Here is a 23,135-nt window from a genome sequence, read left to right on the forward strand (position 1 = left end):
GTACAATTCAGCAACAGAGACAATCCCTACCCAACACAGTCTAGAAGCGGGGAGACAGACATCGGAACAAAACAAGTAGAAAGGCATCAATATAAATAAATAGAATTACAGATATATACATCATTAATGCAATAAATAGAATAATAAATACGCACATATATACACAAGTGCAATCTGAAGATAGAGGTAATGTACGATGTATAGTGCGGTACTGTACTAAATTTTTCTTTGTGTTGTGTTTTCGAATTTTTATAGATATATACACATCATTAATGCAATAAATAGAATGATAAATACGTACATATATACACAAGTGCAATCTGGAGATAGATGTACAATGTATAGTGCGGTACTGTACTAAATTTTTCTTTGTGTTGTGTTTTTGAATTTTTATAGATATATACACACCATTAATGCAATAAATAGAATGATAAATACGTACATATATACACAAGTGCAATCTGAAGATAGAGGTAATGTATACTGTATAGTGTGGTGTGTAAATTTCTCTGTAAATTTCTCTGTGTGTTGTGTTCTTGAATTTCTGGGAAATTATGTCCATATTATTGCTATTTGCCCTATAAAATATTGTAGCTAGATTGTTCATCTTCAGTAGATGGAATATACAATGTCCATACCATTGCTCTTTGCCATATAAAATATTGTAGCTAGATTATTCATCTTCAGTAGACAGAATTTACAATTCTGGATAATTTTGTTAATTACATCTCCATCTCCAGCCCTGACCTTTCTCCTCGGAAGTCTATCATTTCCTCCTGCCTTCAGGACATCTCTCCTTGGATATCCTGCCAGGAACTCAAATATAAGACGTCCAAAACAGAACTCCTCATCTTCCCACCCAAAGCCCGTCCTCCCCATGACTTTCCCCATCACCGCGGACGGCACCACAGCGTGGCTCGGTGGGAAGAGCCCGGGCTTTGGAGTCAGAGGTCATGGGTTCAAATCCCGGCTCCGCCACTTGTCAGCTGGGTGGCTTTGGGCAAGTCACTTCACTTCTCTGGGCCTCAGTTCCCTCCTCTGGAAAATGGAGATGAAGACTGTGAGCCCCCCGTGAGACAACCTGATCACCTTGTCACCTCCCCAGCGCTTAGAACAGTGCTTTGCACATAGTAAGCGCTTAATAAATGCCATCATTATTATTATTATTCCTGTCTCACACGCCCGTAACCATGGTGATATCAACTCCCCTCTCACTCCACCTATATCGCCAATCACTACATCCTGTCAGTTCAACCTTCACGACATCACTAAAATCCACCCTTTCCTCTTCATTCATCCATGCATTCAGTCGTATTTACTGAGTGCTTACTGTGTGCACAGCACTGTACTAAGCGCTTGGGAAGTACAAGCTGGCACTTGATCCGAACCGCTTTCACGTGAATCCACTTATCCCATCCCACCTTGATGACTGCATCAGCCTCCTTGCTGACCTCCCTGCCTCCTGTCTCTCCCCACTCGACTTCACGCCGCCGCCCGGGTCATTTTTCTAGGAAAACGTTCAGTCCACGTTTCCCCACGCTTCAGGAGCCTTCGGAGCTTGCCCATCCACCTCCACATCAATCAGAAACTCCTTACCGTTAAAGCACTCAATCGCCTTGCCCTCTTCTAGCTCAACCCGAGACCTGGGGGTGGGAGGGAGAGAGGAAGGCAGTTCTCTTCCTGGGAGGACGCCGGAGATTCAGAGCAGTCGTTTCTCACACTCCCCCACTCAGCCACCCATTTACAGATGGCCGCTTTGATGTCTTACATCTTCGGCGGCTCCTTCCCGCTCCCTACCTACGCAGTCCCTCGCCGAAACCCACCCCGTGACTGGGTTCTTCCACTCGGGAACACCCATGCCTGCAGAATCCCTTCTTCTCCAGCGCAGAGGAATCAAGAGAAGAGTCTTAATTCATGTTAGAGTAGTAACACCTAAATAACAATGCTTTTAACAAGTCCGTTTAATAGGGAAAAAATGAGGCTTTGAAACTCTAGCGCACCTTAAAGTCTTCCTAAATAAAGACCAGGAACACACTTGTTCTCCCTTTGCCTCTCTCTCCTTTCTCTTGCTCTCCTATCTTTATAATACAATAATAATAATAACGGCATTTATTAAGCACTTCCTATGTGCAAAGCCCTGCAATGATAATAATAATTATAAAGTTCTTAGAACAATGTTTGACGCATAGTAAGCGCTTAACAAATACCATACTAATAATAATCAGGGTATTTATTAAGCGCTTACTATGTGCCAAGCGCTTGTCTAAGCACTGGTAGATACAAGGTAATCAGGTTGTCCCACGAGGGGCTCACGGTCTTGATCCCCATTTTACAGATGCGATAAGCCCATTGTTGGGTAGGGACCGTCTCTATACGTTGCCAACTTGTACTTCCCAAGCGCTTAGTACAGTGTTCTGCACACAGTAAGCGCTCAATAAATACGACTGAATGAATTAATAACTGAGGCACAGAGAATGATAATAATAATAATGATGATGGCATTTATTAAGCGCTTACTATGTGCAAAGCACTATTCTAAATGCTGGGGAGGGTACAAGGTGATCAGGTTGTCCCACGGGGGGCTCACAGTCTTCATCCCCATTTTCCAGATGAGGGAACTGAGGCACAGAGAAGTTAAATGACTTGCCCAAGGTCACACAGCAGAAAAGTGGCGGAGCTGGGATTAGAATCCATGTCCTCTGACTCCAAGCCCGGGCTCTTGCCACTAAGCCATGCTGCTTCTCTCTCTCTCTCATGATCATTCGTTCAATCGTATTTATTGAGTGCTTACTGTGTGCACAGCACTGTACTAAGCGTTTGGGAAGTACAAGTTGGAAACATACAGAGACGGTCTCTACCCGATCAACCAATCAATCCCACCCCAGGAGCCCATTTTTTGTGGGAAAAAAAGTCTTAAATTTCTCTGTTTTAGATAATAATAATAATAATAATAATAATAATAATGACATTTATTAAGCACTTACTATGTGCAAAGCACTGTTCTAAGCGCTGGGGAGGTTAGAAGGTGATCGGGTTGTCCCACAGGGGCTCACAGTCTTCATCCCCATTTTACAGATGAGGGAACTGAGGCCCAGAGAAGTTAAGTGACTTGCCCAAAGTCACACAGCTGACAAGTGGCGGAGCCAGGATTTGAACCCATGACCTCTGACTCCAAAGCCCAGGCTCTTTTCCACTGAGCCACGCTGCTTCTCAATCAATTTGAAGAGAAAGGTGATGTACGCTTTACAGTGCTGTATGAACTAAATTTCTCTATGTTTTTGAATTTCAGGACAATTATGTCAATATTATTGCTATTTGCAATATAAATAATGTAACTAGATTATTCCGCTTCAGTTGACAGAATACACAAATCTGGGTAATTTTGTTAAAAATTAGAGGATCTAGCCATGGTTCAGAAACCAATATGAATCAAGCAATCAATGGCATTTAGAGGGCACTTACTGTGCGCAGGGCACTGTAATAAGCACTTGGGAGAGTACAAGACAACTGAGTTGACAGGAAGACGGACATTAAAATAAATTACGAATCGGTATGTAATTGCGGGCAACTGGGATGGGCGAACATCAAGTGCTTAAAGGGCACAGGTAGAGAAGCAGTGTGGCTCAGTGGAAAGAGCACAGGCTTTGGAGCCAGAGGTCATGGGTTCAAATCCCGGCTCCGCCAATATTGTCAGCTGTGTGACTTTGAGCAAGTCACTTCACTTCTCTGGGCCTCAGTTACCTCATCTGGAAAATGGGGATGAAGACTGTGAGCCCCCCAGGGGACAACCTGATCACCTTGTAATCTCCCCAGCGCTTAGAACAGTGCTTTGCACATATTGAGCGCTTAATAAATGCCATCATCATCATCATCATCCAAGTGCGTAGGCAATGCAGAAGGGAGAGGGAGATGGGAAAATAAGGAGCTGGTCAGGAAAGGCCTCTTGGAGGAGATGTGATTTTAATAAGGCTTTGAAGGGGGGGAGAGTGACGTTCTGTCGTGAAGGGGGAAGAGAGATCCAAGCTAGAGGGAAGACATGGATGGGCAAAAGATCGGTGGCGACGTAGATGAGATCCCCCATTTCAGACAGCGCTCTTTGTGGGAAAACGGACTCCAATTTACAACTTTTGAATTCAGAACACAGTTTTCACAAACCAGTTAGTTCTTAAGTCAGCTTTTTCCAAAGTCTGCGATGAAGGACTTTGCTAAAGGCCTTTGGAAACATCTGAATAGGATTCGGTTCCCTGTTTCCATTTACTCAAATGCCGACTGACTTATTTGAGGAATTCTAGCTGATTAGCGTGGCTCTGATTGTGCCTTACAGAAAACACGTTGGCTTTCCCTCAACAGGCAAGTTTTGTAAGTACCAACTGATCTAACCACTATACGTGCTCTCACTCTGTACAGAAGTGTGTGTCACACATCGAAGAGCTCTTTGTATAGGTGAGAGGCACAATGGCAGTCCAACAGTCCTCGGGAATAGTGGTTATGTTACCCACTTTGACCAGGAGTGCTACGATTTCCTCTCCGTCATTTTTCGGTAACGCCATTTGGGTCCCCGAGACTTGTTTATTTCATAAGACTTCCTACGAGGCAGTCCCGCTTTGGGCCAGTTCTTCTGACCTGTCTTCTACGAAAAAACAATTTAGAAGAGGGAATCTCTCTAACATCTTGCTCGGCAAAGACGAGGCTAAACAACCCATTGAGCCTTTTGGCTCTCTTCTTCTCATCCCTGAGTGCACCTTTTTAACAATCAGTGGCATTTATTGAGCTCTGTACAGAGAACTGGATTAAGTGCTCGGGAGGGTACGATACAGCGTCCACGCTTGGGGAAGCAGCATGGCGTAGCGGATATTGGACAAGAGTCCTGGGTTCTAATCCCAGCTCTGCCACTTCTCTGCTGGGTGACCTTGGTTAAGTCACTTCACTTCCTCTGCGCCTCATTTCCTCATCCGTAAAACGGGGATTAAGACTGCGAGCATCATGCGAGACAGAGACTGTGATCAACCCGATTTGCTTGTCTCTACCCCAGCGCTTCGTACAGTGCCTGGCACATAGTAAGCTGCTCAACACATACCACGATTATTAACACAACAGAGTCGGTAGACACGATCTCTGCCCATAAGGCGCTTATAGCACTGGTCAAAAAAATTCACTGAAATCCTGGGCAGTTTCCTTCTTTTGATAAATTTGAAAAACCTATGGCATTCCTTATTAAGTGTACATAATAATAATAATAGGGGCATTTGTTAAGCACTTACTATGCGGCAAGCAACGTGATAGGCGCTGGAGCAGGTAAATCAGATCATACACAACCTCTGCCTCATATGGGACTGAGTCTAAAGGGGAGGAAGAACAGGCATTTAATTCTCATTTTACCAATGAGGAGACTGAAACCCCGAGAAGCTAAGTGACTTATCCACGGTCTCACAGCAGACAAACTATGGAGCCAGAATTAGAACCCAGGTCTCCTGATTTCCAGTCCAGTGGTCTTCCTATAAGGCCACAGTGACGAAAGGGCCACGCTGCTTTTTTCCTTTTTGGTCGGCTGAAAATTCTGTCTGTTCCTGATTCCTGTCCCCTTTTGGGGGGATTTTTCTGTTCTCACTTGGATGAAAGTTACAATTTTTAAAAGGTTGACTGTGGCTACGTGTATATCCACATGTGCGTGTGTGTCACAGGTGTTTCACCTTTGCAAAGAACAGGCTTTTTTGCTAGAGGACTGATATATGGAGAAAATTATATAAACTCATTTAATAATAGCCACCTGATCAATTAATTCGTTACCCTTAATTTCCATAACTTTTTTTTGGCTAAGTATTGAAGAAAAAAGAAATATTAACAAAACGCATTACCTAATATCAAACTTGCGGTGACCTGGCTCCAGAAGCATTGGCGTTTCAAGGTATTTCTGAATCACGTGCACCTGCCCTTGTTTATCTATGAAGTCCAGAAGTTCTGTAGCCTCTGAAGAAATAAGAATACCTTCACCTGACAGAAAAGAAATCAAATTATAATTCAAAGAAAAAGGAGAGACTCCCCACAAACCCAAAGTGAGTGATCAGAGATCTGACTCGAACAAGTATGAATTCCCACTGATTTATCTTAGTCTCTCATTCTCCTCCCCATCTCATTCTTTACCTCCTTTATCCCCCCTTTCTTCTTCCCCACTCCAAATTAAAATTTCTGACTCTGTTTCGACCTGAAAGGATTCCTAAGGGTTTTTTTTTTTTTAATCAAGCTCAACCGGATCGCTTAGCGTTTGCTGAAAACAATGTACTGAAAACCTTGGTCTAATTATGTAGAAAACTAAGGCAGAAGACCACACAATCACTGTATTCAAGGAGCTTACAATCTAAAGGGGAAAAGACGGACAAAACGAAAGGAACATGAAAAACAGAGACAGAAGTGAAAAGCAAAAAAAAAAAAAATCCCAGAATGAATCATTATAGTATTTGCTACTACTACTACTAATAATGGCATTTGTTAAGTGCTTACTATGTGCCAAGTACTGTTGTAAGCGCTGGGGAGGATACAAGGTGATCAGGTTGTCCCACCTGGGGCTCACAGTCTTCATCCCCATTTTCCAAATGAGGTCACTGAGGCCCAGAGAAGTGAAGTGACTTGCCCAAAGTCACACAGCTGACAAGTGGCGGGGCCAGGATTTGAACCCATAACCCCTGACTCCAAAGCCTGTGCTCTTTCCACTGAACCACGCTGCTTCTCTGCTATTAAGCACCAAATATGTGTCATGTATGACGGATGCACTTTCATTCAATCGTATTTATTGGGCATTTACTGTGTGCTTAGGAGATTACAATTATAATTACAATTACACTCAGGAGAGTACAATACAACAATAAATGGACCTATTCCTCCCTACAACGAGCTTACAGTCTAGAGGACTGAATCTCTTGCCCTGTCCTGGGTTGCTGGCCCTGCTACTGAGAAGACTGCAGAGTACCAATAATAATAATAATAATAATAATGGTATTTGTTAAGCGCTTAGCATGTACAAAGCACTGTTCTAAGCGCTGGGGGGATACAAGTTGATCGATGCTAGGAATGGGATTAATGGAGCCTTTCAGGATTGGGGGGACAAAACAAGAGAGCCAGTTCTCTTCCTGTCACCCCAGGAAGCCAGGGTGAAGGTGCCTTTTGATTCCTCTTCCTTTCCCTCTTTCCCTTTTCTCTCCCTCTTTCATGCCCTCCCTCCGAAGAGTATCGATAATAATAATAATGGTATTTGTTAAGCGCTTACCATGTGCAAAGCACTGTTCTAAGCGCTGGGGGGATACAAGTTGATCGATGTTAGGAATGGGATTAATGGAACCTTTCAGGATTAGGTGAGACAAAACAACGGAGCCAGTTCTCTTCCCGTCACCCCAGGAAGCCAGGGTGAAGGTACCTTTTGATTCCTCTTCCTTTCCCTCTTTCCCTTTTTTCTCCCTCTTTCATGCCCTCCCTCCTTTTCTCCTTTCCGCTTCTTCCACCCCCGATCCCTCAGAGCCCCGCCCTCAGTGAACTCCTCCTTCAAAAGCTTCATCATCAGGCTGTAAATGAAAAGTTGGCATCCCAATTCCCTGCTTCCCCTCCCAACGGACCCTGGAAGATTTGTCTGCTGATGGGGCATGCTTATGGGCAGAATTGCCCGTCTCCAACAACGCCTCATTTGAGTCACTGCAGGAGAGATGCCTGGTTCTGGGCCATGATAATAATAATAATAACGATGGCATTTGTTAAGCGCTTACTACGTGCAAAGCGCTATTCTAAGCGCTGGGGAGGTTACGAGGTGATCAGGTTGTCCCACGGGGGGTTCACAGTGTTAATCCCCGTTTTCCAGATGAGGTAACTGAGGCACAAAGAAGTGAAGTGTCTTGCCCAAAGTCACCCAGCTGACAGTTGGCGGAGCCAGGATTTGAACCCAGGACCTCTGACTCCAAAGCCCGGGCTCTTTCCACTGAGCCACGCTGCTTCTTCACTGAGCCACTGATGCTCTTCTGGCCAAGACCAGAGAAAGAGCGTGGCCTAGTGGAAAGAGCTCGGGCCTGGGATGTGGACCTGGGTTCTAATCCCACTTCCACCACGTGCCGGCTGTGGGTCCTTGGGTAAGTCACTCAACTTCTCTGTGCCTCGGTTCCCTCATCTGTAAAATGGGGATTAAGACTGTGAACCCCCCGTGGAGCAGGGATTGTGATAATCTTGTGTCTACTCAAGTGCTCAGTACAGTGTCTGGCACACAGTAGCTCTCTTCCTCCCTTCAAAGCCCTACTGAGAGCTCACCCTCTCCAGGAGGCCTTCCCAGACTGAGCCCCCTTTTTCCTCTTCTCCTCCCCATTCCCCCTGCCCTTCCTCCTTCCCCTCCCCATAGCACCTGTATATATGTTTCTACAGATTTATTACTCTATCATATTAATGACATGTGCATAGATATAATATATATCTATATATAACTATAGATATGAATTCTATATATAAATATATGGATATACAGATAAATATATATAAACTCTATAGATATTTTTACTCTTTTATTAATCATCAATCGTATTTATTGAGCGCTTACTATGTGCAGAGCACTGTATTAATGATGTGCACATAGATATAATATATATATATAACTATAGATATGAATTATATATATAAATATATAGATAAATATATATAAGCTCTATAGATTTTTTACTGTTTTATTAATGACATGCACATAGTTATAATATATATCTATATATAAATATGAATATAAATTATATATATAGATATATGGATAAGTATATATATAAATATATATAAACTCTATAGATATAAATATAAATTCTATTTATTCTGATGGTACTGACACCTGTCTACTTGTTTTGTTTCACTGTCTGTCTTCCCCTTACAGACTGTGAGCCCGTCACTGGGTAGGGACCGTCTCTATATGTTGCCCACCTGTACCTCCCAAGTGCTTAGTACGGTGCTCTGCACACAGTAAGCGCTCAATAAATATGATTGAATGAGTGAATGAATGAACATAGTGTTTAACAATACCATTTTTAATGAATGGATGAATGCACATAGCAAATACAATTTTATTTAAAAGGAGGACCAAGACTACGGGAGGAAGGAATATGGAACTTCTATTCTTCACAAAGAACAGAGGGTGGGGAAAGGAGAATTTGCTCCCCCCAACCTTCCAACCCTTGATCCACCCAGTGGGTCACAGATCCCTAAGGAATTTTCAGTCACTGGCACCGCTCACCCGGCCGCAACGGCCCAGCAAGTGGGAAAACGGTCCATGACACGTCAAAGTCGGGTGCTTTTGAGTTATTTGTTTGTAAAAAGATCTTTCCATTCCAGGGGCGTCTGTTTCAGGTCTGAACCGCTGTCTCATACTTGTCACCTCAAGCCCGCCTCTAAAGTGAGCTCTAAACTCTTTAAATGGGTGTGAGTCCAAACACACCACCCTTTACCTTTATCAATGCCTTTCTTGTAGTGTCAGAACTGATTTTCTCAAACACACCCCAAAATTTCTCCAATCATAGTATTTATTGAACACTAAGTGCTAGGGAGCATACAATATAACAGATTTGGTAGATCTAATTCCTGCGCACGGGACCTTTCTCCTGGAAAGTTCAACCTTGGCTGCACTGACACTGTCCTCTCCTGGTTTTCCTCCTGTTTTTCTGACCGCTCCTTCTCAGTCTCTTTCGCAGGCTTCTCCTCTCTCTCCCACCCTCTAACAGCGGGAGTCCGTCGAGGTTCTGGCTCCCCTTCTAGTCTCCATCCACTCCCAAATCCCTCCGGAGAATTCACCTGCTCTCTTGGCTTCAACTTCCATCTCTATGGAGATGAGAAGCAGCGTGGCTCAGTGGAAAGAGCCCAGGCTTTGGAGTCAGAGGTCATGGGTTCAAATCCCGGCTCCGCCAATTGTCAGCTGCGTGACTTTGGGGAAGTCACTTCAATCAATCAATCGTATTTATTGAGCGCTTACTGTGTGCAGAGCACTGTACTAAGCGCTTGGGAAGTGCAAGTTGGCAACATATAGAGACAGTCCCTACCCAATAGTGGGCTCACAGTCTAGAAGCTTCACTTCTCCGAGCCTCAGTTAACTCATCTGTAAAATGGGGATTAAGACTGGGAGCCCCTCGTGGGACAACCTGATCACCTTGTAACCTTCCCAGTGCTTAGAACAGTGCTTTGTATGTAGTAAGCGCTGAATAAATGCTATTATTATTATTATTATTATACACAAATCTACATCTTCAGCCCTGATCTCTCTCCCACTCTGCAGTATCGCATTTCCTCCTGCCTTCAAGACATCTCTACTTCGATGTCCTCGCGTCATCTCAAGTTTTACATGTCCAAACGGAACTCCTTATCTTCCCACCCACACCCTGTCCTCCTGACTTGATTACTCTATCAGCTCTTCACTGAGCCCCCTGCCTCTCGTTCCTCCCCACTCAGTTCATATTACCTACCTTACTTCTTTGATTTCCGACAATCCAATCCACACTCTTCGCTCCTCTAAAACCAACCACCATCCCCATACCCACATACCCGGACTCCCTCCTCCTCAATGAGCAGATCACCACTCTCCCTACCTTGGAAGACTTATTAATAAAATCACATCTCTTTCACTCAGCCTGCCCCAAATAAGCCCTCATTTCCCCTAATTCTTCTCTCACCTTTATTCCCTAAGCACTCGAATCAGTGCTTGCTAGTCTCCCCATCCTCAGCCCCAAGAGCGCATAAGCACCTATCCACAATTTACTTATTTGTATCGATGTCTGTCTTCCCCTTCTAGACTGTAAGCTCCTCGTGGGCAGGGAATGTACCGACTCTGTCGTACTGTACTCTCCTGTGTACTTAGCACAGTGTCCTGCACACGGTAAGCGCTCAATAAATACCATCAATTGACTGTTTGGTAGAGGGAGGATGTTTAAAGTTGAGAATTTGATCTGAATGGAAAAGGGAGTTCCAGGATGACGTAGCGGAGTGAGCAAGAGGTTTCTGGCAAAAGTGACCGAAGTGAGGATTGATGAGTACATTAGCCTTAGAGGAGTGCAGCGGGAGAAAAGCAAGGATAAATGGGTGGGAAAGAGATCCGATTACAGATCACTGTAAATCCGACAGCAAGGAGTTTCCGCTCGATGTTCTATGAGGTGAGGAACGGGCAACCACCGGAGGATTTTGAGGAGTGGGGAAATGAGTGCAAAGCTTTGTTTTAGCAAAATGATCTGGGCGGTAGAGTGCCGCAAAGAAGGAAAAAGGGAGAGACTGGAAGCAAGGAAGCATCTGCAAGAAGGCCGATGAAGTAATCAAGATGGAATACGATAAGTGCTTGGACCAGTGTGAGGAAAGAACTGGCAGGGTTTGGTGGATGACTGACTCTGGAGCTCAAAGAAAGAGAAGGTAGGGATAATCCCAGAGTAGTGAGGCTGAGATACGAAAATGAGTCATCAAAAGTGATGGGGAAAAGTAGCAGATTTGGGAGGACGGACGCAGTCAGTTTGGGACTGTTACGCTTGAAGTGCCATGAGGACATTCACGTAGAGAGACCATGAAGGTTGGAAGAGAAAGAGAAAGTAAGGAGCTGGTGAGGCAGATTTGGGAGCCATCCTTGTAGAGCGGTAGTTGAAATTAAGAAAGCACGTGAGTTTCCCAGGGGACTGAGATTAGAAGGTGATCCAGAATTGAGTCGGGGGGGAACACACCCAGTTTGGGAGTGGGAGGCAGAGGAAGAACCGGTGAAAAGACTGGGGAGGGAACAGCCAGCAAGGTAGGAGAAATACCAGGAAAGGATTTTGTCAGAGAAATCAAAGGGATAGCTAGTGTTTGCAGGAGGAGAGGGTGATCCATGGAGGAAGAGCCTGCTGAGAGATCCAAGTGGATTACAATGGAGTCAGATCCATTCGATTTGGAAAGGAGGAGAAAATTGAAGATCTTTGAGAGAGAAATTTCAGTGAATTGGAGTAGGTGGGGGTAGGGAACAGGATTTTCGGGGTCAAGGAAGGAGTCGGAGGCGAGGAGATGTGACCATGAGAAGCAGTGTGGCCCAGTCTGTCTCCCCCTTCTAGACTGTGAGCCCGCTGTTGGGTAGGGACTATCTCTATATGTTGCCAACTTGTACTTCCCAAGTGCTTAGTACAGTGCTCTGCACACAGTAAGCGCTCAATAAATATGATTGAATGAATGAATGAATGAAAAGAACTGGGTTCTGATGCCACTTCCAATACTTGTCTGCGGGGAGACCTTGGTCAAGTCATTTACTTTCTCTGTGCCTCCGTTACCTCATCTGTAAAATGGGGATTAAGACTCTGAGGCCTACGTGGGACAGGGACTGGGTTCAACCTGATTATCTTGACTCTACCCCAGGGCTTAGTACAGTGCCCGGCACATAATAAGCACTCAAGTGTCATTAAAAAAATTTGAGGAGATAGGACAGGAATGATGTGTAAAGGAGAGAGGTGATAGTGGGATGCTGCAATGGGATTCAGGGAGATTTTTAGGGTGGGAGTTACACGGATATGTTTGAAAGCAGAGGGAACAGAGCCATGAGAGAGTGAGTGGTGGAAGAATCAGGGAGAATCGGCAAGAAGGCACTCAGGACAGGTGACAGAGGGGCAATTACGCTGAGATTCCAAGGTACAGCCCAAATAATAACATTCCTGATTCATTCATTCAGTTGTATTTGTTGAGCGCTTACTGTGTGCAGAGCAACTGGACTAAGCGCTTGGGAAGTACAAGTCAGCAACATGTAGAGGCGGTCCCTACCCAACAACGGGCTCACAGTCTCGAAGGGGGAGACAGACGACAAAACAAAACATGTGGACGGGTGTCAAGTCGTCAGAACAGATAGAATTAAAGCTAGATGCACATCATTAACAAAATAAATAGAACAGTAAATACGGACAAGTAAAATAAATAGAGTCATAAATCTCTACAAACATATATACAGGTGCTGTGGGGAGGGGAAGGAGGAAGGGCGGGGCGATGGGGAGGAGGAGAGGAAAAAGGGGGCTCAGTCTGGGAAGGCCTCCTGGAGGAGGTGAGCTCTCAGTAGGGCTTTGGAGGGAAGAAGAGAGCTAGCTTGGCGGATGTGCGGAGGGAGGGCATTCCAGGCCAGGGGAAGGACGTGGGCCGGGGGTCGACGGCGGGACGGGCGAGAACGAGGTTCAGTGAGGAGTTAAGCGGCAGAGGAGCGGAGGGTGCGGGCTGGGCTGGAGAAGGAGAGAAGAGAGGTGAGGTAGGAGGGGGCGAGGTGATGGAGAGCCTTGAAGCCCAGAGTGAGGAGTTATTATTAAACCTTATTATTATTATATCCTTATTATTAAAACTATTTTTACTTACATTATTCCCTTTCTCTTCCTCAAAGTATAACTGCAGAGAGTGTAAGCAGTGGGGTAAGGAGATTTTGGTCCCTAAATACGATTCTATAGGTAGGAAACAACATCTTTATCCACTGGTTTTCCCCTCCAACTGTCTGTTTCCTTATATATATGGAAATAAATCTATAGTACGAACACATATATGTAGTACATATATTGCCCTGTTCCAAAGGGCTCTCACCCAACTAGGTCTATAAGAGCCAGAGACATTCACCTCAAGGAAAAGAATTTCCAAACATCTTTAACTGTAAATCTCAAGCTAGTTTACTTGTCCAAGAACACTCTTCTTCAGTCAACGACTGGCCTCAGGAAGAGAGATTTAACCCAATTGTTTAGAGTCGGAGAGGAAACCAAACGCGGTGACGGGCAAAACCAAAACCAAGAAGACGGCGTTCGCCGACCAAACCAACCTTTGGCTCCAGCTGAGGATTTGGCGATCCACACGTTGCCTTCCCTGCTCTCCTTCCTGCGGTTATAGGAAACCAGGAAGACTTCCCGTTCATCCGTCCTGGAGTTGTTTATCAAATGGCGAATGCCGTTTTCTGCGGGAGCCACAGGGGTCTTCAGATCGGTTGGATAGATCACATAGGACTCTGGGAACCACGTGCACGACTCCGTCAGTTCGGGACTGGTTTTGATTAACCTGAAAGATAAGAGCAGATGGCTGAATGTCTTGGAAAATTCCAAAATACGTTCTGTGTTCAGGAGCAGTGGCTGGAAACTGACGTTAGAGTGTACTCTCCCATACGCTTAGTACAGTGCTCTGCACAAAGTAAGCGTTCGATACATACGAGTGAACGGATGAATCGATATCACCTGCTGAACGCGCCCTGGTTTCCCCCACTGCGGAACTAAGTCGACTTATTCACCTGCACTACAGTTTGTGCTCCAGATCTCCTCTGCACACAAACCCCTGGGCGCTCACGTAGAGCAGAGGAATCCCAGGACCTCCTTCGGCCCATGAACATCAGTAAAGCAGAGAGCTAAAGAACAGTCTGATTGGTAAAATATGGCTTGGAGGCAGTAGAAAATAGGAAAAAGTGTAATTTAATATAATTTAGCTCATCCCTTCGTTCATTCAATCGTATTTATTGAGCGCTTACTGTGGGCAGAGCACTGTACTAAGCGCTTGGGAAGTACAAGTCCTGCTTCATGGTAGCCAGTATGTGCTAGTGGAAAGAGCAGCGTGGCTCAGTGGAAAGAGCCCGGGCTTTGGAGTCGGAGGTCATGGGTTCAAATCCCGGCTCTGCCAACTGTAAGATGTGTGACTTTGGGCAAGTCACTTCACTTCTCTGGGCCTCAGTTACCTCATCTGTAAAATGGGGATGAAGACTGTGGGCCCCCCGTGGGACAACCTGATCACCTTGTAACTTCCCCTGCGCTTAGAATAGTGCTTTGCACAGAGTAAGTGCTTAATAAATGCCATCATTATTATTATAGGAGCACAGGCCGGGGACCTGATCACCTTGTAACCTCCCCAGTGCTTAGAACAGTGCTTTGCACATAGTAAGCGCTTAACAAATACTATTATTATTATTATTATTATTATTATTATTATTATTATTATTCAGAGGATCTTGGTTCTAATCCTAGTTCTGCCCCCGTGTGACCTTGGGAATTCACTTTACTTCTCTGGGCCTCGGTTTCCTCATCTGTAAAATGGGGATTCAATACCTGTTCTCCTCCTTCTTAGACTGCGATTCCAATGAGCGACAGGGTCTGTGTTCGATCTGATTATCTTGTATCCACTCCAGTGCTTAGCCTACAGAACTTGGCACACAATAAGCACTTAAACTCCGCCATTATTACTATTATTATTAGACATACGATGGGCATGAAAGTTCCTGCTCATTACTACAGTAACCCAGGTAAGTACAGCAACCAGGGAATTACCCAGAGAAGCCAAAACACAAACAAACCCCAAAAGAGTTTTGTCTCAAGTACCTGATCAGATCAAGCAGAGTGGGATGTTGATCTGAATTTCTGTCCAGCTAATGATCTAAATTTCTCCTTCTCTGGGTTGCGTGCCCTATCTCCGTGCCCCCTCATCCGGAGCAGGGAGCTGTGGGGGAAAATCGAGCTTCCAGTCACCTCACCCAAGACGGGGGGGGACGGGACCCAAACAGCACTAGGCAAGATAGGAAAAGCTTAGTGAAGCTTCCAGCAGGGAATCGCTCCTCATCCTGAGCCCTGTGGATCAGGATGCCCAGACTTTCACAATTCACCTTACGGCCCGGGCTCTCCCCGCCCAATAAAGGCTTTTATCCTGGCCCAGGTCTTTCAGACACGTCAATTTCTACTGGTGGACAGCCCAATTTGGGAACAATCCTGGTTGGGGGTGCATCCCTACCGTGGCTAAGCCCAAAGGGAGAGGAGAAGAATGCAGATCCTGTCATCTCTTGAAATGTAGTCACGCAAATAGCACTACAAAGCATAATCGGCCCTTCAGGCAGGATAAGGAGGCAGGGTGGATAGTCTCAGATTTTTCTGTACGTCACTGAAAGTCCTTTTCAGACTCGAAAGAGATTTATTTCAACTCTGCCGGGGGTGCAGCGGAAATAGCACGGCTCTGGAAATAATGATAATGATGGCGTTTGCTGAGTGCTTACTCTGTGCCGAGCGCCATTCTAAACGATGAGCTGAGGTTCTGGGTCCCGGGCTCTGCAAGAAGGGGACCGTCTGCTTGGTGGTGAAGATTTATGACTAAAGAACCACTTAGAGGATTCCTTGAGGTGGCCGGGCCCACGAGAAGCTGCGATGGCTCAGTGGAAAGAGCCCGGGCTTTGGAGTCGGTGGTCGCGGGTTCAAATCCCGGCTCCGCCAACTGTCAGCTGGGTGACTTTGGGCAAGTCATTTCACTTCTCCGGGCCTCAGTTACCTCATCTGTAAAATGGGGATTGACCGTGAGCCCCCCTGTGGGACAACCCGATCACCTCGTATCCCCCCAGCGCTTAGAACAGTGCTTTGCACATAGTAAGCGCTTAATAAATGCCATCATCATCATCATCACAAGGAATTACAAAATATAGCTGCTCGATATGGGCAGCAAGGACCAGAGGGGCTCCCAGACAGCCGTCTGCTTCTTCTGCCACTACAGAAGAGCCTCGGCACTGTCCTTAAAACACTATAGCTACAGTGGTTTCTGCAAATAAAAATAAAAAATCTTTGTGTGCATTCGGCAATAATAATAATAGTAATGATAGCATTTATTAAGCGCTTACTATGTGCAAAGCACTGTTCGAAGCGCTGGAGAGGTTACAAGGTGATGAGGTTGTCCCACGGGGATGCTCACAGTCTTCATCCCCATTTTGCAGATGAGGGAACTGAAGCCCAGAGAACAATAATAATAATAATAATAGTGATGGCATTTGTTAAGCGTTTACTATGTGCAAAGCACTGTTCTAAGCGCTGGAGAGGTTACAAGGTGATAAGGTTGTCCCACGGGGGAGCTCACAGTCTTCATCCCCATTTTGCAGATGAGGGAACTGAAGCCCAGAGAATAATAATAAGAAGAAGAAGAAGAAGAATGGCATTTGTTAAGCGCTTACTATGTGCAAAGCACTGTTCTAAGCGCTGGGGGAATACAAGGTGATCAGGTTGGCCCACGTGGGGCTCACAGTCTTAATCCCCATTTTACAGATAGGGTAATTGAGGGTCAGAGAAGTTTAGTGACTTGCCCAGTGTCACACAGCAGACGTGGTAGAGCCGGGATTTGAACCCACGACCTCCGACTCCAAGGCCCGGGCTCTTTCCACTGAGCCGCGTTGCTTCTCTATGGACTGGACCCCACTTGGTTATGACCAGGATTGAAAGTATAACGCCGTTCATATGGAAATGACCCCACGGCTGCCCCTGAGGGGGCAAAGAGATACTGTGCTGGGTGAAGGGGGCGAGGGGGACACACGGGAGCGGATGGGAACCCCGAGGATCCCTGGGTACGGCCGGAAACCGTGGTAGCCGAAAAGGCCGGATCAGCAGGAGAGGCGGGCCTCATTCTTCTCCCTGCCCTTCGGCTGGGGCCACTGTGGGCCACCAGGCCCCCGGCTGACTTGCCCTGCCAGCAGAAGTTACCTTTGCTGACCCCCTGGCTGGCTGGCACGGACTCTGGGCACGCCAAGACTCCCAATTGGACAAGTCAGGTGGGGGGCAAGTTCACTCCTTGGCACCCAGAACCACCGGAACCCCCAAACTTTGTATCTACCCCGTCGCTTATAACGGTGAATTGTATTTTCCCAGCGCTTAATACAGTGCTCTGCCCACAGTAAGCGCCCAGTAAATACAACTGAATGAACAGTGCTTGGCACATAATAAGTGCTTAACAAATACCCGGGAGCGGCTCTCCAACCCCGGACCCCTGCGGCACAGACTCCATCCCAGAGACCTCATTCCAACAACTCTTGGATCTGACGTGCCGGCCCCCCTCCAGGTGGGGGAGGTTTGGCCTCTACTTTGAAATAATTCATACCGGAATGCACACTTTTCTCGTGAATTTAAGCGGGGGAAAGGGAGCAAGGGTTTCAGTTTGGAAGGAGGACCGGGATGGCTGATGGGCCAGACAGCCACCATTTGGAGCCTTCTCAGCGCTGACCGGAAACCTTCAAGTCTTGTTAGAGACTTGGGAAGAGCACAGCTGGGAGTGGTCGCAACGCCGTGGCTTTCCATCATCATCATCATCATCATCATCATCATCATCATCAATCGTATTTATTGAGCGCTTACTATGTGCAGAGCACTGTACTAAGCGCTTGGGAAGTACAAATTGGCAACACGGTTCTGGTTTACTTTCACCTCACTTTGTGGACCACGGGGCACGTACCACTAGCAGAGAGCAAACTGCGATCATTGGAATCTATTCCTCCATGCAGATTTTCCATCCCGAAGTTTCAGGACTGAGGCTCATTCGTGATTCTCAGTGGAATCACTCGATCGTATTTTATCAATCACTCAGTCGTATTTATCAAGCAGCGTGGCTCAGTGGAACGGGCACGGGCTTTGTCTGCCACTTGTCGGCTGTGTGACTTTGGGCAAGCCACTTCACTTCTCTGGGCCTCAGTTACCTCATCTGTAAATTGGGGATTAAGACTGTGAGTCCCCCGTGGGACAACCTGATCACCTTGTATCCTCCCCAGTGCTTAGAACAGTGCTTTGCACATAGTAAGTGCTTTACAAATACTAGCATTATTCTCAAGTGCTTTGTACAGTGTTCTGCACACAGTAAGAGCGCAATAAATACAACAATGAATGAATCAAGCGCTTACTGTGTGCAGAGCACTGTGCTAAGAGCTTCGGAGAGTACAGAATGATGGAAGAAGCCACCGTTTGGGGTTTTCTCCTCTTAATAAATATGACTGAATGAACGAATGAATCAAGCACTTACTGTGTGCAAGTGTGCAGAACACTGTGGTAAGAGCTTGGGAGAGTACAGAATGATGGAAGAAGCCACCATTTGGGGTTTTCGCCTCTTAATAAACATGATTGAATGAACCAAGCGCTTACGGTGTGCAGAGCACTGTGGTAAGAGCTTGGGAGAGTACAGAATGATGGAAGAAGCCACAGTTTGGGGTTTTCTCCTCTTAATAAATACAATTGAATGAATGAATGAATCAAGCGCTTACTGTGTGCAGAGCACTGTGGTAAAAGCTTGGGAAAGTACAGAATGATGGAAGAAACCACCGTTTGGGGTTTCCTCCTCTTAATAAATATGTGCAGAACACTGTGGTAAGAGCTTGGGAGAGTACAGAATGATGGAAGAAGCCACCATTTGGGGTTTTCTCCTCTTAATAAATACGATTGAATGAACCAAGCGCTTACTGTGTGCAGAGCACTGTGGTAAGAGCTTGGGAGAGTACAGAATGATGGAAGAAGCCACCGTTTGGGGTTTCCTCCTCTTAATAAATACGACTGAATGAACCAAGCGCTTACTGTGTGCAGAGCACTGTGGTAAGAGCTTGGGAGAGTACAAAATGATGGAAGAAGCCACGGTTTGGGGTTTTCTCCTCAATAAATACGACAATGAACCAAGCACTTACTGTGTGCACAGCACTGTGGTAAGAGCTTGGGAGAGTACAGAATGATGGAAGAAGCCACTGTTTGGGGTTTCCTCTTAGTAAATACGATTGAATGAACCAAGTGCTTACTGTGTGCAGAGCACTGTGCTAAGAGCTTGGGAGAGTACAGAATGATGGAAGAAGCCACCATTTGGGGTTTCCTCCTCTTAATAAATACGACTGAATGAACCAAGCGCTTACTGTGTGCAGAGCACTGTGGTAAGAGCTTGGGAGAGTACAAAATGATGGAAGAAGCCACCGTTTGGGGTTTTCTCCCCTTAATAAATATGACTGAATGAACCAAGCGCTTACTGTGTGCAGAGCACTGTGGTAAGAGCTTGGGAGAGTACAAAATGATGGAAGAAGCCACCGTTTGGGGTCTTCTCCTCTTAAAAGGTCTGCAATATGAAAGCAATGTATTCATGAGCATTTTTTCAAGCAGGACTGGAGCACATCTTACTTCACCAAAGACGCTTTGCGGCAAAGTTTATCGGCACCTCGGTAGTAATTCACCAATTGAACCAAACCTGGTTCATGACCTAGGAAAAAAAACAAAGCATGTAAGACTTCTTAACAGGGGCAAGAGCAATCAATCCATGGTATTTATTGAGCGCTTACTTTGTGCAGAGCACTTAATTGCCACACTTGGGAGACTACAACAGGACACAGTAGAGAAGCAGTGTGGCTCAGTGGAAAGAGCCCGGGCTTTGGAGTCAGAGGTCATGGGTTCAAATCCCGACTCCGCCAACAGTCAGCTGTGTGACGTTGGGCAAGTCACTTCACTTCTCTGGGCCTGTTCCCTCATCTGTAAAATGTGGATTAACACTGTGAGCCCCCCATGGGACAACCTGATCACCTTGTATCCCCCCAGAGCTTAGAACAGTGCTTTGCACATAGTAAGCGCTTAACAAATACCATCATTATAAGCGCTTAGTACAGTGCTCTGACACAGTAAGTGCTCAATAAATACGATTGAATGAATGAATGAATGAATGAATGAATGAATGGTAGACTCATTCCCTGCCTAGCAGGAGCTTCCGGATGAGATGATGATGATGATGATGGCATTTGTTAAGCGCTTACTCTGTGCCAAGCATTGATCTAAGCACTGGGGAGGATACAAGGTGATCAGGCTGTCCCATGGGGGACTCACGGTCTTCATCCCCATTTTACAGATGAGGGAACTGAGGCCCACAGATGTGAAGTGACTTGCCCAAAGTCGCATAGCTGACAAGCGGCGGAGCCAGGATTAGAATATTAGAATATGTTGCCAACTTGTACTTCCCAAGTGCTTAGTACAGTGCTCTGCACACAGTAAGTGCTCAATAAATACAATTGAATGAATGAATGAACCCACGACCTCTGACGCCCAAGCTCGCGCTCTTTCCACTGAGCCACGCTGCAGGAGGCAAGAAACTGTACTTCCCAAGCGCTTAGTACAGTGCTCCGCACACAGTAAGTGCTCAGTAAATACGACTGAATGAATGAATGAAAGAGACACAATTATTTCTTGGTCCAATCAATTCGCCCACAGGCTAGAACACTGATACGGGGCAGATGACTTTCTCTTTGGCATCACCAAGTCCATCCCCTCTTTCCCCTAAATATGGTGATGTTTCCACGCCCCCATTTTCCCACCTTGCCCAGCACATAGCTGGCTGGCTGACTGGGTGACTTCGGGCAAGTCACTTCACTTCTCTGGGCCTCAGCTCCCTCATCTGTAAAATGGGGATTAAGACTGTGAGCCCCCCGAGGGACAACCTGATCACCTTGTAACCTCCCCAATGCTTAGAACAGTGCTTTGCACATAGCACAGAGAAGCAGCGTGGCTCAGTGGAAAGAGCCCGGGCTTTGGAATCAGAGGTCATGGGTTCGAATTCCGACTCCACCACCTGTCAGCTGGGTGACTTTGGGCAAGTCACTTCACTTCCCTGGGCCTCAGTTCCCTCATCTGAAAAATGGGGATGAAGACTCTGAGCCCCAAGTGGGACAACCTGATCACCTTGTATCCTATGTGCTTTGCACATAGTAAGCGCTTAATAAATGCCATTATTATTATTATTATTATTATCACATTCATCTGTGCGCAGAGAACTGTACTAAGCACTTGGAAGAGTATGACAACAGACACATTCCCTGCCCACAACAAGCTCACAGTCTAGAAAGGGAGAGACAGAGATGAAGACACACAAAAACTCCCGCATAAAGGATTTTAGGAGCATCAGGTCCACCTCAACTGCAGCAGGGCTGTGTGTATGGATTTGCATTTCAGGTTTTGTAAACTGTTGAAGACAACCTCCTCCGCTCATCTCAAGGCCAGCCACGAGCGCAGGGGAGCAGAATACAGGAAGGGCACCTCGCCTTCACCCTCTCATATCTGCCGAGCTTACGTTTCCCCCACAAACCCCCGTGGCTCCCGATTCATTTATTCAATCCTATTTATTAAGCGCTTACTATGTGCAGAGCACTCTACTCCCAATCCAACACCTTTCTACATCCTTGAGGGTGCAGGAGGATAGAGAAAGGCGAGGAGCCTAGGTGGATGGCTTCCAGGGGCTCTGGGAAGCCTGGAGAAGGGGATGCCGCGTGGCTCTGTGGAAAGAGCCCGGGCTTTGGAGTCAGAGATTATGGGTTCAAACCCCGGCTCCACCAACTGTCAGCTGTGTGACTTTGGGCAAGTCACTTCACTTCTCTGGGCCTCAATTCCCTCATCTGTAAAATGGGGATTAAGACTGTGAGCCCCCTGAGGGTAACCTGATCACTTTGTAACCTCCCCAATGCTTAGAACAGTGCTTTGCACATAGTGAGCACTTAATAAATGCCATCATTATTATTACTACTATTATTAAGTCGAAGCAACATAGCGCAGTAGGAAGAACATGGTCCCGGGAGTCAAAGGACCTGGGTTCTAATGCCGCCTCTGCCACTAGTCTGCTGAGTGACCTTGGGGAAGTCAGTTAACATCTTCTCTCCTTCTCCAGCCCATCCCGCACCCTCCGCTCCTCTGCCGCCGTTAATCTCCTCACCAAGCCTCGTTCTCACCCGTCCCGCCATCGACCCCCAGCCCAAGTCCTGCCCTCCCTCTGCCCATCCGCCAAGCTAGCTCTCTTCCTCCCTTCAAAGCCCTACTGAGAGCTCACCTCCTCCAGGAGGCCTTCCCAGTCCGAGCCCCCTTTTTCCTCTCCCCCTCCCCATCCCCCCCGCCCTACCTCCTTCCCCTCCCCACAGCACCTGTATAGATGTTTGTACTCTATTTGTACTCTATTTCACTAATAATGTGTACACACCTATAAGTCTATTTATCTATTTTGACGTTACTGACGCCTGTCTACTTGTTTTGTTGTCTGTCTCCCCCTTCTAGACTGTGAGCCCGTTGTTGGGTAGGGACTGTCTCTATCTCTTGCCCAATTGTACTTTCCAAGTGCTCCGTACAGTGCTCTGCACACAGTAAGCACTCAATAGATACGACTGACAATGAATCAATGAATCTTCACGCCTCGGTTCCCTCATCTGTAAAATGAGGGACAGGGACTGTGTCCAACCTGATTAAGTTGTATCTAACCTAGCGCTTAGCACAGTGCCTGCCACATAGTACAGGCTTAGCAAATCCATTAAAAAAAAAACCAAGGGTAGAAACATGTGAGGTGTCCAGGATGATCATGATTTAATCAATACCTCTTTTCTTCCCTTTATTTGGGTTCATTCACTCATTCATTCA

General features: G+C 46.2%; 1 protein-coding gene across 3 annotated transcripts in view; it reads right to left on the reverse strand.

The window, feature by feature from the left end:
- Positions 1-23,135, reverse strand: part of TTL (tubulin tyrosine ligase) — a 90,471-nt gene that overhangs the window by 46,319 nt on the left and 21,017 nt on the right. For 2 of the 3 annotated variants that reach the window (XM_038751328.1, XM_038751326.1), the window contains exons 2-4: positions 19,878-19,956; positions 13,781-14,013; positions 5,856-5,991 (exon numbers count right to left, since the gene is read on the reverse strand). In XM_038751328.1, the coding sequence (XP_038607256.1) occupies positions 5,856-5,991; positions 13,781-14,013; positions 19,878-19,956 (448 nt within the window). The remainder of the gene's footprint in view (positions 1-5,855; positions 5,992-13,780; positions 14,014-19,877; positions 19,957-23,135) is intronic. The other variant, XM_038751327.1, reaches the window with a different exon arrangement.

Source organism: Tachyglossus aculeatus, chromosome 9 (assembly GCF_015852505.1).
Source record: "Tachyglossus aculeatus isolate mTacAcu1 chromosome 9, mTacAcu1.pri, whole genome shotgun sequence".
Classification (NCBI taxonomy): domain Eukaryota; kingdom Metazoa; phylum Chordata; class Mammalia; order Monotremata; family Tachyglossidae; genus Tachyglossus; species Tachyglossus aculeatus.